The 14,206-nt window shown below is 47.5% G+C and overlaps 1 protein-coding gene across 1 annotated transcript in view; it reads left to right on the top strand.

Annotated features, from left to right (window-relative positions):
• Positions 1-1,712: 1,712 nt before the first annotated feature.
• The window catches only part of JAG1 (jagged canonical Notch ligand 1), a 35,527-nt gene continuing 23,033 nt past the window's right edge, over positions 1,713-14,206 (top strand). The window contains exons 1-3 of the mRNA XM_063391517.1: positions 1,713-2,299; positions 3,142-3,447; positions 14,148-14,199. Of these exons, the coding sequence (XP_063247587.1) occupies positions 2,228-2,299; positions 3,142-3,447; positions 14,148-14,199 (430 nt within the window). The 5' untranslated portion in view covers positions 1,713-2,227. The remainder of the gene's footprint in view (positions 2,300-3,141; positions 3,448-14,147; positions 14,200-14,206) is intronic.

Raw genomic sequence — 14,206 nt, 5'->3', positions numbered from 1 at the left:
AAAAAAAAAGGAGAGAGGCGCTGGTATCACCAAACTGCAGCCATGTCGCAGATTAAACACCATGAGGGTTTACCAGCCTTTGAAAAGCTGATGAATCCAATGAGGTACAACCAACGCTGCTGGAACGTGGGGGCTGAGCGAGGCTGGAAGGAGTATTCAACAACTGCGCACCTCCCAGGCGTGCCAAAATCGCCCGTGTGTAATCTAAGTGGTGAACTCACAAATGGGAACGGGATCTGCAGGATGCTGGTGGAAGTCTGAGCACAGTTCTAAGGTGAGGGGTGCAAATACCACCAGCTTTCCAGCCTGGGGCACTCCAGAACGGCACAGACCTCACCACAGCCAAGAGCAGGCACGCACGTTGCTTTTGCCATAGGAAATGAAAACAAAGGATATAAAATTAGGTCAGAAATCTCATTTTCCTCTGTACCACTGACTCTGGTGTATAAAATAGACATTCACACATCTACTGTGTTAGATCAGGGTGGAATAGATCAGGACATAAGAATAGCTGTCCTGGGTCAGACCAAACGTCATGTAGGCCAAGTTCCTGTCGCCAGCGCCTCAGGAAGAAAGGCACAGTGATGCAGCGAGTTCCCAGCACAGTCACCCAACTTCTAGACCCGCAGCCCAGGGACTTCCCAAACCAGAGACAAAGTTAGGGGTGGGGTTTTTTGGGGTTTTCTTTTTTTGTTCAATGCCCTTTGATGTGTGGCTCTTCCTCTGGGAACCAGTCTGAACTCTTTCTGCTACTGTGCAAACTTTTGGGCTTCTCAATAACCTGTGGCAGGGAGTGCCTCAAATAATCACCTGACTGCGTAGCTCTGGACCTTGCTCCTGAAGGGATGTGCGGCAGAGCAACCCCAGCACTCACTTGAAAACTGGGATGAGCCTCTGCAGCGCGGGGACAGGGTCCGTGATGGTGTCGGCACTGTGCCAGCACTGAGATACCGGCACTGATCAGCTGAGGGATCTTTCCTCCCACTTGAAGCGCGGGAGGCCCTCGCCGGCGGGACCTCGTGCTGAGGCGGGCACAACGAGTCGCATGGTGGCGACTGCCACCCCCGCTTCCCTCAGGACAGCCGCTGGCCGGGGCTACCTGAGAGTCCCGGGCCGGCCGTGCCTCCCGTCCCCTCAGGGCGCGCCGACCCGCTCCGGCAGCGCCCCCACCCCGTCCCGCCTCAGGCACCGAGGGGCGGGAAAGGCGGGCGGCGGCCGCCGGCCAGTGGCAGGGGAAAGGTTTCACACCGCAGAGTGTCCCTCAAAAGGCTTCGTTGTTGCTTCCACCAGCACCGAGGAGGCGAGGAGGAGGCGGCTGCGGCCCCCGGGCGAACAGGACCCGCGCGTCCCCTCAGCGAGCGGCGGGGCGGTAAAAGCCCTCAGCCGGGAGCGCCGGGGCCGCCTCAGCACGGCTCCTCCTGCTCCAGGTAGCGCTGGGAGCACCTGCGGAGGCACGGATCGAGGCACAGACCCTCGGGGCGGCCGGGGCGCGCCGCCTCCCTCAGGCGGAGGAGCCGCCGACCCGCAGCTCACTCCATGCCCGCCGCCGCCGCCTCCTCCCGCCGGTACCTGCCTTCCCCGGCCCGTGCCATTCCCCTCCTCCGCGCCCTCCTCCCGCTGTCCCCCTCATGCATATGGATGGGCGCATGCGCCTGCCGCCCTGGGCTAGATGAAGCGGAGCGGCGGCGGCGCTCCCAGACGGGCGGGCGGCTGCGGGGCGGTGCGTGTGCTGCATGTGCGTGTGTGTGAGTGAGTGAGTGTGTGTGCGTGTGTGCGTCTCGGGGGGGCCAGGGGCTCCGCCGCAAGAAATAAAAGGACTGGGATAATAATCGCCATAATAAAACAAAAAGAAAAAAAAAAAAGGAGAGAGAGAAAAGAAAAGGGAAAGAAAAGAGGGGAGGCGAGAGAATAAGGCGGATAAAAGGAGGCCGAGCTGCTTTGCATTGAAGAGCGGGGCGCTATTGAAAGCGCTTGAAAAGCGGCGTTGTCCGGCGCGGGTGCGCCGCGGTATATTAGAGCGGGGCGGCGGCGGCGGCGGCAACAGCAGCGGCAGCAGCGGCGGCGCCTCCTCCTCCTCCTCCTCCTCCTCCTCCTCCTTCTTCTCCTCCTTCTTCTCCTCCTCCTCCTCCTCCCTCCTGGCCCTCCCCGTCCCGTCCCGACCCGGAGCGAGCGGCGGCGGCGGCCCTGCAGGCGGGCGGGCGGGCAGCGCGGCGGCGGCGGCGGCGGCATGCGTGCGCCCCGGCGGGCAGCCGCGGCGGCGTGCTCCATCCTCACCCTGCTCCTGGCGCTGCGGGCCGAGGTACGTACCTGGGCACGGCGCGGGGGACGCGGCCGCTCCGGCCGGGCTGGCGCTCCTCGGTAGAGCTTGCGGGACATGGGTCTGGAAGATCCCGGACGGGCGCTTCTGCACGGCTCCTCGGGCCGGAGCGGAGCTGCCGCCCGTAACTTCTCTCTGGACATGGCAAACGCGGGAGTGCTCCTTGCAGCAAGGCTTAATTCCCGGGACCAAGAAATGCGGTTACTGCAAACCGCTTTTATTTTCCCCCTGAAATCACTTTTTTCCCCTGTTGTTATTTTTTTTAATACTTTTTTTTTTAAATAAACTTAGCAGCAGCAGTGCTGTTGGTGATTAATGAGCGGGGTCTGAGTCTCAGCTGGGCAGCTCCAGCCTTCCGCGGCTCAGCTGCACCCCGGAGGAGGCAGAGGGGTGGCTGGGTGCCTTTCCAGGCAGCGCGTTATTAGCTGCATCGTTTCGCTGGGTTTGCCCCTCGCCTGTGCGCTCTTGGTTTGGTTTAGGTTTATTTCCTGACCATTTGGAAGCCTTCCTCACGCTGTTTTTTCGGAGCTGGCACTTAAGGTTGTTTTTTGGTACTAATGGCGTTATTTAGTTGGGCTGATTTATGAGCCCTTCTCATGGATGTCTGATAGGGAAAAGCTTGGAGTGGTTGGCTTTATTTGTGATGTTATGCATGTGCTTCTTGAAAGCACACTTAAAATTACTTTTTACCTGTCTTCAGAGTTGTGGACTGTGTTTGGGGAAAAAAGTTAGGTAACTGTCTCTTGTTTCTTTCTCTTTTTTTTTATTTCTGTTTCTTTGTTTTGTTTTGTTTTTTTCCTTCGGGTTTTTTTTGGGATTAACAGGTGACTTTAGCGTCGGGACAGTTCGAGTTGGAGATCTTATCCATGCAAAATGTGAATGGTGAACTGCAAAATGGAAATTGCTGCGATGGCACCCGAAACCCAGGAGATAAAAAATGCACCAGAGACGAGTGTGACACCTATTTTAAAGTTTGCTTGAAGGAGTATCAATCGCGGGTCACTGCTGGCGGTCCTTGCAGCTTCGGATCCAAATCCACTCCTGTCATCGGAGGAAATACCTTCAATTTAAAGTACAGCCGGAATAATGAAAAGAACCGGATCGTTATCCCTTTCAGCTTCGCCTGGCCGGTGAGTTGCTCGAGCTGCTCTGGCTCTGGGTGTGTTGGATGGTGCTTGAGATGTCCTTAGTGAGCTGAACTCCAACCTCTGGTGCCAGGGGAAGAGGGATCGGGATTTGGGAGGGAGCAGGCATCTTGGCAAGAGCGTCGGGAATCCGCAGCACAGAAATGAGTAAAATGTAGTGGTGTTTTTGTTTTTGTTCCCTGGGGCTCACAATGCACAGCCTGTTAAATTTGAAACTTAGATGTGCAGTGAGGGGGATCTAAATGGGTCAGGGAAGCAAACCCAGTATCTCTGCACTTTACAGCATGAATAAGTCTCTTGAGACTTAGAAGGTCAGAAGTTCATTTTTTTTCCTTTTTTTTTCTTAACCAGCGAAGTTTTGGGCTTAAGCCAGAAGAGCAGTGGGTTAGGGGCTGCAGAGGGATCCCGTGTGAAAAGTGTGTGTCATAGCTGGCCTTCTTCCCTGGAGCGTGTTTGGGAAGGCTTCCTGCTTCTCCCAAGGGGAAATCTCACTGCGCTGCTCGGTGTGGATGGGAGCTGCTGTTGCTGCTCTTGGTGAAGCAGTTGCCAGCTTCCCTGGGAAGCTGGCTGTGTTTGGAGGTGCTTGTGGACTCCAGAAGCTAAAGACTGAGAAAAGCCTGATTTTAGCTTTTGATGCACTTCACTCTCTCCTCCCTACAGTGCACCTTTTCCTGGCTACCTTCCTCTGCCGTCCAGAGATTCTGGTTTCCCTCTAGTTGTGTGCAAAACTCGGTGGCTCAGGGAGGTGGGGCTTTTTGCCAGGCGCTTTCCCAGCGTTGTCCACTCTAGTAGATACTGGTCAGCCCTGCAGAGCAGAGAGATGGAGTGACCCCTTCCTTCATCAGTGATCCTGCTTTGTTGTTGGCTGTGGAAAATATACTCAGACATCACTGCTTCTTGTTTCTTCTGGGCTGCTCGGGAGGGTTGAAGCTTTGATGGTCAGCTCTGCAGAGGAGCCCTCAGCTCCCTGCACAGAAAGTGAAGACTGTCTTTCCAAAATGGCCATCCCTCAGGACAGACCCACAGAGGCAGGCTCCAGGGCCACAGGATCTGTGGACATGGAAGAGTGCCATGGCCTCAGATGGCAGGAGGTGCACGGTTTTTGTGCTCGGCAATGCTGCATGCAGGCGAGCAAAAGCTGGGGGTGACTGATCTGGCTTTTGAGGTGCCTCTCCAGGATGCTGTGGTACGAAGGCTCAAAGCTCCCAAATTTCTGCTCCTAAAACTTGTATTTTGAGATCACCTAGGAAACAAAACTGTACCCCCACCCCTTCTCCAAAGGCGCTGAGCAGACAATTTCCTACCAAGTGCCTTGGGGTATGTTGATGCTCAGCAGTTTTGTAAATCCAGTCATCCTAACCTAGATGCCTAAGGTCATTTTTGGGAGGGGAGGAGGGCCCTGAATGTGCACGCAGGGGAGAGGTGAATCTCATTTCCTATCCTCTGCCACTATCGCTGCTGGCGAGGTGGAAGCATGCCTAGACTCTCCAAAGCTTGGCCCTTCATAGGCAGATAAGGCCTGGTTGCTGGGAGGGCCTGGGCTTCTTCTGGGGGGAGGAAAGCCCGCCCCAAAAGCATTCCTGCTGCACTTGTGGTGTAGACACCCACTTTGTAGTCCCGCCGCCAAGTGCTGCAGGCAGCCATGAGTTCTTCAAGTGTCCTGTGCTGCCTCCTACCTGCCTGCTCCGTCAGCTGGGACTCCGGGAATATCGAGGGCTGGAGAGGCACAAGGGAGAAATTAAGTCTCCGTTTTTAAGGAGATAGTATTACTAAGTACAATAGCAGAGTTAACAAAAGTATTCTCTGTTGGGAAGTACAAGTCTGTCCTTTATTTCTTTCTCTTTTCTTTCTCTCTCTTTTTTTTTTTCGCCTAACAAGAAAATGAGATAAAACTGTTATCAAATATGCCATCAAAGGGATAAAGGGCTTTGTAAAAATCTGAGGTATTTGAAGCTCTGCCAATGGCTGTAGTGCTTGTGTTGCAGATTTTGACTTTTGTCGGAGAAGTCAGGTACATCAAGGATTTTTTTTAAAACTAGGTCTCAGTAATTTGAGTGCCTTGAATCTATATGTATGCATATAAAAATAGTGTGAAATCAAAACATGTTCCTTCTAACAGCCTCTCTTTTCATAGGGTTGGGAAGTCTGTGTGTAGAGAGTGGGTTTGGGGGGGCTGGGGACCCTGGGAGAAGTCTCTTAAGCTTGCCTGCATCTCAGTAAAAGAAATGCTTCTATTGTCCTGCTGAATCTCATTCAGCACTGGAATCCTGGAGCAGCAGCAGCAAAACTCCAGTGCAGCCTTTGAAATGGGTAAAACTCAACACTTTGAGACACTGAGTTAATAAGCCTGGAATTTTGGAATAATCTCTTGCATTTTCCCAGGCAGAAATGCACTTTTTGAGACTCTGATGATAATCTGTGTGCAATTATCAAGCCTGCTTCCCAGCTTTAGCTTCCACAGGACACAGCTTTTATGCTAGCCATTGTGACTTACAAATGGCATTTGAACAAAAGAATATCTAATGTGGCAAAGCTCTTATTTGTACTAAAATTGTGTACACAAATCATTTCAGGCATTTTCAAAGCTCTACGGATAAAGTAGTAAACTTAATTTAGTCAGCTCTAATCTGATGCTGAACTTTCAGAACTTAAAAAACTCTTTAGGTGGCTGAATGCTGTTGACTTCAGTAAGAGCCTGAGATTAGCATTGCATTTACTCGTGTGGGTGATCATGAGAGGTATCTTGGAGTACATTCAGCTGAAATTATAGTAGAGGTAATAAGAGCTAGACAAAAATGTTCATCATATTGCACTTCAAAATTCATGCCCTTCTCTGAACTGTGTTCTACTCTCTGAGGGAGGCTTCTCTTGGATGTTCCAGCTTGAGTCAGTAACATTCAGAAGTCTTGTTGCCTTGACTACTTAAAAAAAAAGAAATTAAAAAGAAAAAGCCTCTTCCCATGTCAAGCTGCCCCCTTATGCCATTTGTGAAAAATAGTTGTATTGCATTAGAGGCCTTTATTCATCATGCGGGAGAGGAAGGAGAGAGAATGGGGTGCTTTAAAAGTATTGTTAGAGGGACCTTGCAGTTGTAATGTAGATTTGAAGTGTCAGAGTCTTATTAATAACTTACGGGCCTTGCTCTTGTCAGTTTTGATAGGTACCCTGTGAGTAATGGGTGTGGAGACGGTGGGCCATAAATTAAGTGATGGGAGGTTTGAGTAAGTTGCTAGGAAACAGAGCAGCAAACCAGCATAAAGGAACTGGAGTGGATCAGAAAGCTGCCCCTGCACTAGCTGGTAATTCTTCAGTGCCTTGAAACAATAGTGATGATGATAAAAAAAATTTAAAATGCACCTAGGCTTGCTTCTTACATTCATTTTGAAACTTCACTGACTTTCTTGACAGGCAAGCTTGGCTTTATGAAGCCATATAAAAAAGTATGGAACAAAAGCATCTCCATGTTCCACTTGTCAAAGTCTGTCTGAACAAGTTTTGTTCCAAGGCAGACACATGCTCTTCTCTCACATGAATCAAACCTCTGGCCTTTCTTAAAGAACCCCAAGTGTGATTTGTGCTGCACCTTGAGGGAGCTGAGCATCAATTAACTAAGCAAAACTTAACACCAAACTTTGCTTTTATGTAAAGAAAGATCTTTTGGGGGTTTGGCGAGACTGAGTAAGAAGGTCAAACTTGGCAATTCCTTTGGTATGCATAGCTCCAATTTCAAACAGCTTGTTTATCCCGAAATTATGCTCCTTGTAATTATTTAATATTGGGGCCAATTGCACCAACACACCAGGAAACTACTGAGGTGGAAAATAACCCTCCAGCATCTCAGTGAGTTTGGCATAAAATACAATTAAAAAGAGTTTTGAACATCTTATTTCAAACTTAAAAATAGTCAACCTAAAAAAAAAAAATAATCATCCTAGCCCCTTTTTCATGACAAATCTTAGTGGTCCTGATTCCTGAAGATGTAAAATATGTTTTCTGGGTAGGCATTGTTTTCTGTGGCTAGAGAGACAAAGTAAGAGCTTTAGTGTTTTTTAAGCTTTGTGAACTTTTTGCCTCTCTCTTGACACAAGAGGCATCCAAAATACTAATCTGCAGCTGATAGTCAAGTAACAACCTTTTGAATCTGAGAAAAAATATCACTACATTCTCTTCCTTTTTTTTAAGCACAGTATGTCACAGTCACCAGACTAAAATTTGGCTTTTGATTTTGTTTCTTCTCTCCTTCCAGTTAACTTGTTGAAAACTTATAGAAGCAAATTCTAGATATTATTCAAGCTTTTCTTGAACAATGCATGATAAGTCATCTTGGAGCATGGGCAGATCAGAAGAAATTTTCTAATAACAAAAGGCATGTTAATCAAATCCATACTCTGTCATTTATTGTTGAGTTAATAATATAAGAATAAATCTTAGCACTCAAAGTGTAATGTTTTGCCTAGGATTACTATTCAAAACAGAGCTGTGAGTTTTAAGTGACATCTGAAGCATAATTAGCATCACAAGGCTGGTTTTTTCCCAGGACTGGAGAGAAGTGATGCAGCCATTCAGAGGTTTTGGACTTCTTACATGTTTAAAGAGTTTTTTAATGTTCTAGCTGGTTCAGAGCTTCATCTTCATGGTATATCCATTTGACTGTATTAACATAATATATCTAAAAATAAATCCTCATCTTGCCTGCTCCTGGAATTTTTGTTCTTGTTAAGATAAAGGCCTGCTCCAGTTTAACTTCAGTGGCAGCTGGATTTGGCCTGGCAGTGAAGCTTATTCCTAAACTTTCTCAGGCTACGCACATCCAGCACTGTCAGCTTGTTTATGCAGCTGGAAGTCAGCATGGCTGTAAATGAGTTGCATAAAATTGATGCTTTATGCTTAAAGTTGTATTTCACTCAAGAAAACATTGCTTCCCGGTGGGCTAGAGGCTGGAGAAGTCAACTGGTTCTGAAGCTGGTGAACTTGGGTCTGAGCTGTTTATTCCAACTTCACTCCTAATGGAGTTGTGGTGCTCTGAAAAGCAAAAGCCTTAAGCTACAGTTCTTAAAAGTACTTCTCTGTAGATAAGGAGAAGTAGTTCTGTAGATAACACCAATGACAGGATTGGTTTTGAAAACTGGAGCTAAGCTTGCCTCTGAATTTCTTTTGATGAGCAGAAGTTTTATATGTTAATTGATTCAGTTCTATTAATTTAACTGGTAACCCCTGTGTGTTAACCCAGGGAAAGATGTCAAAAGTAGAAGCTGTTGCATTCATTTCTTGTTAGTCTGTGGAGCTCATGGTTCTGTGGTCACTATTCTGCAGCGTAAATTACACTCATTATTCTTGTAGTGTTCAGAAGAAACTGCAGAAAAGTGGATAGAAGTGGTTAAAGTGGTTTGTAAATAGTCAAACATCCAGAGTCCTTTACCAGCTCAACCCAGTTCTTAGGCACTTAGGTAAATAACTAGAAAGGCTTCTTGTTCAGGCTTGCTCCATGTGAACCTGACTGTTTTGCTTGGCTGGCTACTAGGTATTCTGTCTATTAACCTTGCCACCCTTTTGTAACTGGTGCATTTAATTATCAGTGGGATGCTTTAAACAGGTAGGGGGACTGATAAGGGCAGGTAATCTGCTTGTTGGGGAAGGTTGAAAGCAACCATTGACATTTTGGCCTATCTGCTGCTCTTTGACAAGTGGGGCTCCGTGAGAAAATAACTCCGTAACTAGATAAGGTGCTGATTAAAATGCTGCTGTTGTATGAAGCACCCTGGTAGCTGAGATCACTTGAAATCATTAGTTTAAAAAGAGAGGGGGGAAAAAAAGCTACTATACTTTTTTTAAACTTTTTTTACTTTTTTTTTTTTTTAAAGAAGGGGAGGAGGGAAGACCCCAAGTCTCCCCCCTGTGCCCAGTACATTGTCCCGTTAATGCATGCTAGTTTTATGATTGGAATACATTGTAGTCCGGCCACCCAGACAGAGGTATTGACTGCTAATATTAACCAAGAACAATAGTGTGGCCATACTGACTGCAGTGAGGATTACAGAACATAATGGGGCCTATCCAAAAATAATGCTAATACAGGACAAGCAACAGGAAGCAGCAGTAGACTCAGCATTGCTCGGCTCCCAGACAAACCATGGACTTACTTCACACAATGGCAACTTCAGCACATTATGTATTCACAGGATACTCATTATTCCAGCAGGCTTGCCAGATCAGAGATCAGCCTGGTTTACTGGATGCTTAAGCGTATGCATAGTTTGGATAGCGGCACTTTTGTGTCCTTCGTCATTTGGCAGGAGGGTGGCCGTTGTAGTGCGGCGAAGGTCTTGACTTCAGCTGCTGCCTTCCCTGTGCCAAGGCAGAATGGGGGATATGTCTCTCCTGGAAGCTGCTAACGTGGTTAAATTGTTTTCACGTCTCCTCTCTGTGGCAGTGCAGAGTTTACTGGCACTTAGAGCAACAAAGGAACTCCTCAGAATGAAGCCTAAAGGAGCAGCGTGCTGTGTTTTCGTGTGGGCATGTTCCGATGAGGCTCTTGGCTGGGCTGCCTGCTCGGGGTTCAGGCGAGCTTTTGGCCATGGGCTTTGAGGCGTGAGAGTGCCACGGCCTGGGCTGTGTTTATATACACGGGGTTGAGGGAATAACAGCTTTGTAGGGTGTTGCCTTGTCCTTACGTAGGCTGTCTGAAGAAGAGCTTCCTGATGATGTTCCATTTCACGAAAGGTTAAGAGGGTTAGGTGGTGTTCCTCCTTTTCCGGAGTACGCTCACATGTCCTCTGGGTGAGGAACCAGTTGCCTTTAACTCCTTTGAAGGATACTCAGCTGTCAAAGTTGACCGACCATGGTGCAGTGTTGTGGTGCATCTGTGCAGTGTCATCGTGGGGTGGCAGGGCACCCAAGTGACAGTCCTGGCGATGTTCAGAGGAGGTGGGTTTGTGGCTTGCTTTAACCTTGCTCAGAGATGCCCTCCTCCCTGGCCCTTGGGCACGCTGAAACATGCCTCAGTTTCCCTTCCATCTCTCACATCTGGACCCCTTGGCAAGGAGCTGTGGGCTGCTGTGCCGGTGTCCTCACGGTCCTCCCTGGCTGCAGACAGGGCGTATGCGAGCACCGTTCTCAAGCTGGTCCTCACAGCAGTGCAGAGCGTGACGAGAAGGCTGCTGGGATTAACCTGCTCTCCTTGTTTGGCAGAGGAGGAGCAGGCGCAGCGCACTGGATGCAAAACTTCCCACTGCATTTGTCTAGTCATGGTTTCACATGCTCAGCAAAGCTCTTGCATGCTTTAACCACAGGGATAGGAGGGAAAGGAGTCTGACGAGTTGCGAGCCCTTTGAAAACGGAGGCAGTGCTTCAGCCAAGGAGCCGGATGTTTTAATCTTGCTCTGGCCCACTGACTTGCAGAGTGCCTTTAGAAGGCAAAGTACAAAAGCACCTCTTCTGGGTGGATGTCTGGATGAAGGGAGGGAAGAAGGTAATGAAGCAGAGAGCTTAAAACCCCTGTTTACCTGCAGCTGCCAGGATTCATTTAAATAACCAGAAAGGAGGTTGCATTGCCCCTTTAGAGCCTAAAAAGGGACAATTTCTGATGGGTTTTGGGTCTTCACAGTCTCTTGAGCTGTACTATCAGTGGATCAAGACACAGTGTCTTGTCACTGAGGAAAACAGTTCTTGCACACTGATGCTTGCTTTGTTTCTTGGAGTGTGAGCTTGGCCATTTCCATCCCCTCCTAGCTTAACTCACAGAAGTTTTGCTTAAATTTGGCCATGCTGCCTTTTAATCCTCTGGGCTGATCTGCAAAGTTTAAGGACTTGCTGTTCCTTTCAAGCTGCCTTTCCTCTCAAGCCAGGATCCCTGCCTTCTGGTCAAGCTCAGGTTTACAGTGGCTAATTGGGTGTGACTCGGGAAAGTTCACTGCTGCCTTGTTGCCTAGGACATCGCTTTGATGGAGTAAGGTGCACGATGTGGAATTCTTGTGTCTGGATATATATATTTATTCAAAGATGGGCAGAGGTCATCTATGGGCATGGGAAAACTTAAACCTCCCCACTGTAAGCAGTCATTCCTGAGATATCTGAATCCTTGATCTATAGAGTGGGGATGATATGCACTTCTAAAAAATCTCAACAGTGCAGCTTTGCACAGAACTGCTTTTTTGGGGGAGCTGAGGGAATTAGCTGGAGGTATGTGATAGTTGGGTGCGTGAAGGGGGTTTGCTACTGGTGTGAGGCTCTGGGTGTCTGTATAGCTTTTGTTTAAAAATGTCCCATTTTGGACACAAAGTCTTGGGCTTTTTTGGTCTTTTCCCCATACTGAGAGGGACAGAGCCAAGTGATCAAATGCCGTTCTTTGAATCCTCCCTTTTCAGGACAGGCACTCTTCATGTAAAATATTCAGATGACATGAGAGGGGACAGTTAGAAGCAAGGGAATTGCTGGGGTACGTCTGTTCCCTCTGTGTTTTGTTTCCATCCAGTTCAGCTGAAGCATCTCCTCTCTTTTCAACAAACTCCTGTGTGGTAGTGGAAAGTGGTCACACAAGTATCTAGCAACAGTAGCACTCACAGCTAGGATTCAGCCTTTCCTTTCCTTAAGGGCTAGGTGTGTTGGTAAACAGTCCTGAGAACCAGCAGGGAACTGTTGCTATGAGTTTAGACAAAATATCTTCCAAAACAATTATGCAAGGCTGAAAGGAAAACATCCTTAACTTTATTGGAAGTAGTGCTAGTTGCCATAATTCATTCTCTATATCATAATATTTTTTGTCAAGCTTGCAGTAACATGTTGAGCTTGTGCTGCTTAATGTTGGTAATTAAACCACTCAGGAAGCACCCAAGATAGTGCAATCTGCATCTGTAATATGGCTTGGGAGTTCTATTCTGGTTTTGTTTGTTTGTTTTGGTTCTTTCTTTTTTTTTCACCACTGACTTGTGCAAGGACTTCTTAAATCTGTTCTAGGCAGTGTTAGATGATCGAGTTGCATTTTGGTTTATTTGAGTTTCAGAGTTTCCTTCAAGTTGTCAGACTTGGTCTAGAGTAGAAACAAGTAACATATAGCTTTTCATGAAATATTACCAAAAAATGGTTCAGGCCAATGGAGCCTCTGCACAGAAGTTTGGGTGCATGTCTTGGCTTGCCCGGCTTTGCTTACTTTTGGAAACATTTTCCCACAGTTATCAGTGAACGGAATGGAATCCTGGTCTGCCTTGAATATGAAACATATTTAGGCTATACAGCAAGCCGGTGTCCATCACAAACTGGGTTTTCATTCAGAGGCTCATGCTGTGTCCAGTCGTGAGAAAGCAGTCTGCTCCAACTCCTGTTCTCTTTTTTTTTCCCCCTCCTTTTTTGTTTCCTCTCCTCTTCAGAAATCTGAGGTCTGCCTTACCCCATGCACCTTGTAGCAGCTCGCTCTCAGAACTGTGTTTTGGTCTGCTACAGAGAGGGTGAGAAGTACTGCAGGCCACAAATGAGCAGCCTGTGACTGAACATGGACACAGGGAGAAATAAACCTTGCGATGCACAGTTGCTATGGCAAAGAATCAAAACTCTGCACAGAATTTTGATTTGTACTATTGTTGTTCTGCTCTCTGGAAAGATGTTACATTTATTGCCTTATCTGTAGTTATATTTTTTACTTTGCAAGTCGTATTTTTTGCTGATTTTTCCTCAGGTTGGGGGTTTTTTCCCTTCTGGAGAGGAGGCGTTTTGTTTTGATTTTTAATCATTGTGTAAGTTTGGATATGGCTGGCTAAATGGCAACTTTGAAAGATACAGCCTGGATAATAATATCTCGGGGTAGAGCTGGAGGAGGAGATGTTTTAATGGCTCTTGTTCTCAAGTTAGGATTGAAGATAAAGGTGGCTTAGATGTAATAGCTGGCGTCTTTCCAGCCCATGGAGTCACTTCAGTCAGTTTATGCTTATGATTATTATTGCTGGAGTGCTACAGAGCTCATTGGCAGCTCCGAGCATCTGTAAAAGTGACAGGGGTGGATAGCGCGGCTTCCCTTTCCCTGCTCTTCCAAAGAGGCTGATCTTAGCCTTTGTTTTACAATGCTTCTCTCTCACCCCACCCCCTTCCCATATCCATCAGTTCTTCCCTCTGTTACCTGATACTTGTGGGAGCTGCGATGGCCCTCATGCAGACAAAGCTTTCAAAGGGGGTGCTGAAAAGCAAAGTCCCTGGAGATTGCGCTGTCAAGGCAGGGCACAGTAATCTTAGCAACACTTCTTGCTTTCAGGATGGCTGGGGGAAGGGACATCAAGACTATTTTTCTGTAACTAAAATTCTTTTGAAGCAGTTTTTTGAGAGTGGGGGTTTGGTTTGGGGTTTTTTGATGCCGCTGTGCTATCCTGGCGCTTTCTGTCTCCCATGTGCAGTTGTCCCACATGCTTTATTTCGGCTGGAGTGCAGTGTCAAAGGCTGTACTTCCTGGTTAAGTACATAAGATGCTTTAATGATGACAAAGATGAGCTATCCAAGGTGAAAGGTCTTCTAAGTCAGACTGGATAAGGTAGCTTACGGGGTTTCAAGAAGATCGTGTTTGTCTCAAGCATAATCTTTTACCTATTTCTGTTTTCAATTATCTGCTTTGGGACAGAGACCAGAAATTTTAATTAAAATTGTTGTCAGGTTTTTTTCCTTAATCACGTGTGGCTTTGAAACTAACTCTTATTTCTCTTTTGCAGCGATCCTACACGTTGCTTGTGGAGGCGTGGGATTACAATGATAACTCCACGAGTAAGTA

Source organism: Prinia subflava, chromosome 2, assembly GCF_021018805.1.
Source record: "Prinia subflava isolate CZ2003 ecotype Zambia chromosome 2, Cam_Psub_1.2, whole genome shotgun sequence".
Taxonomy (NCBI): domain Eukaryota; kingdom Metazoa; phylum Chordata; class Aves; order Passeriformes; family Cisticolidae; genus Prinia; species Prinia subflava.
The sequence above is the reverse complement of the archived record's forward strand: the minus strand, read 5'-3'. Positions and strand labels throughout refer to the sequence as shown.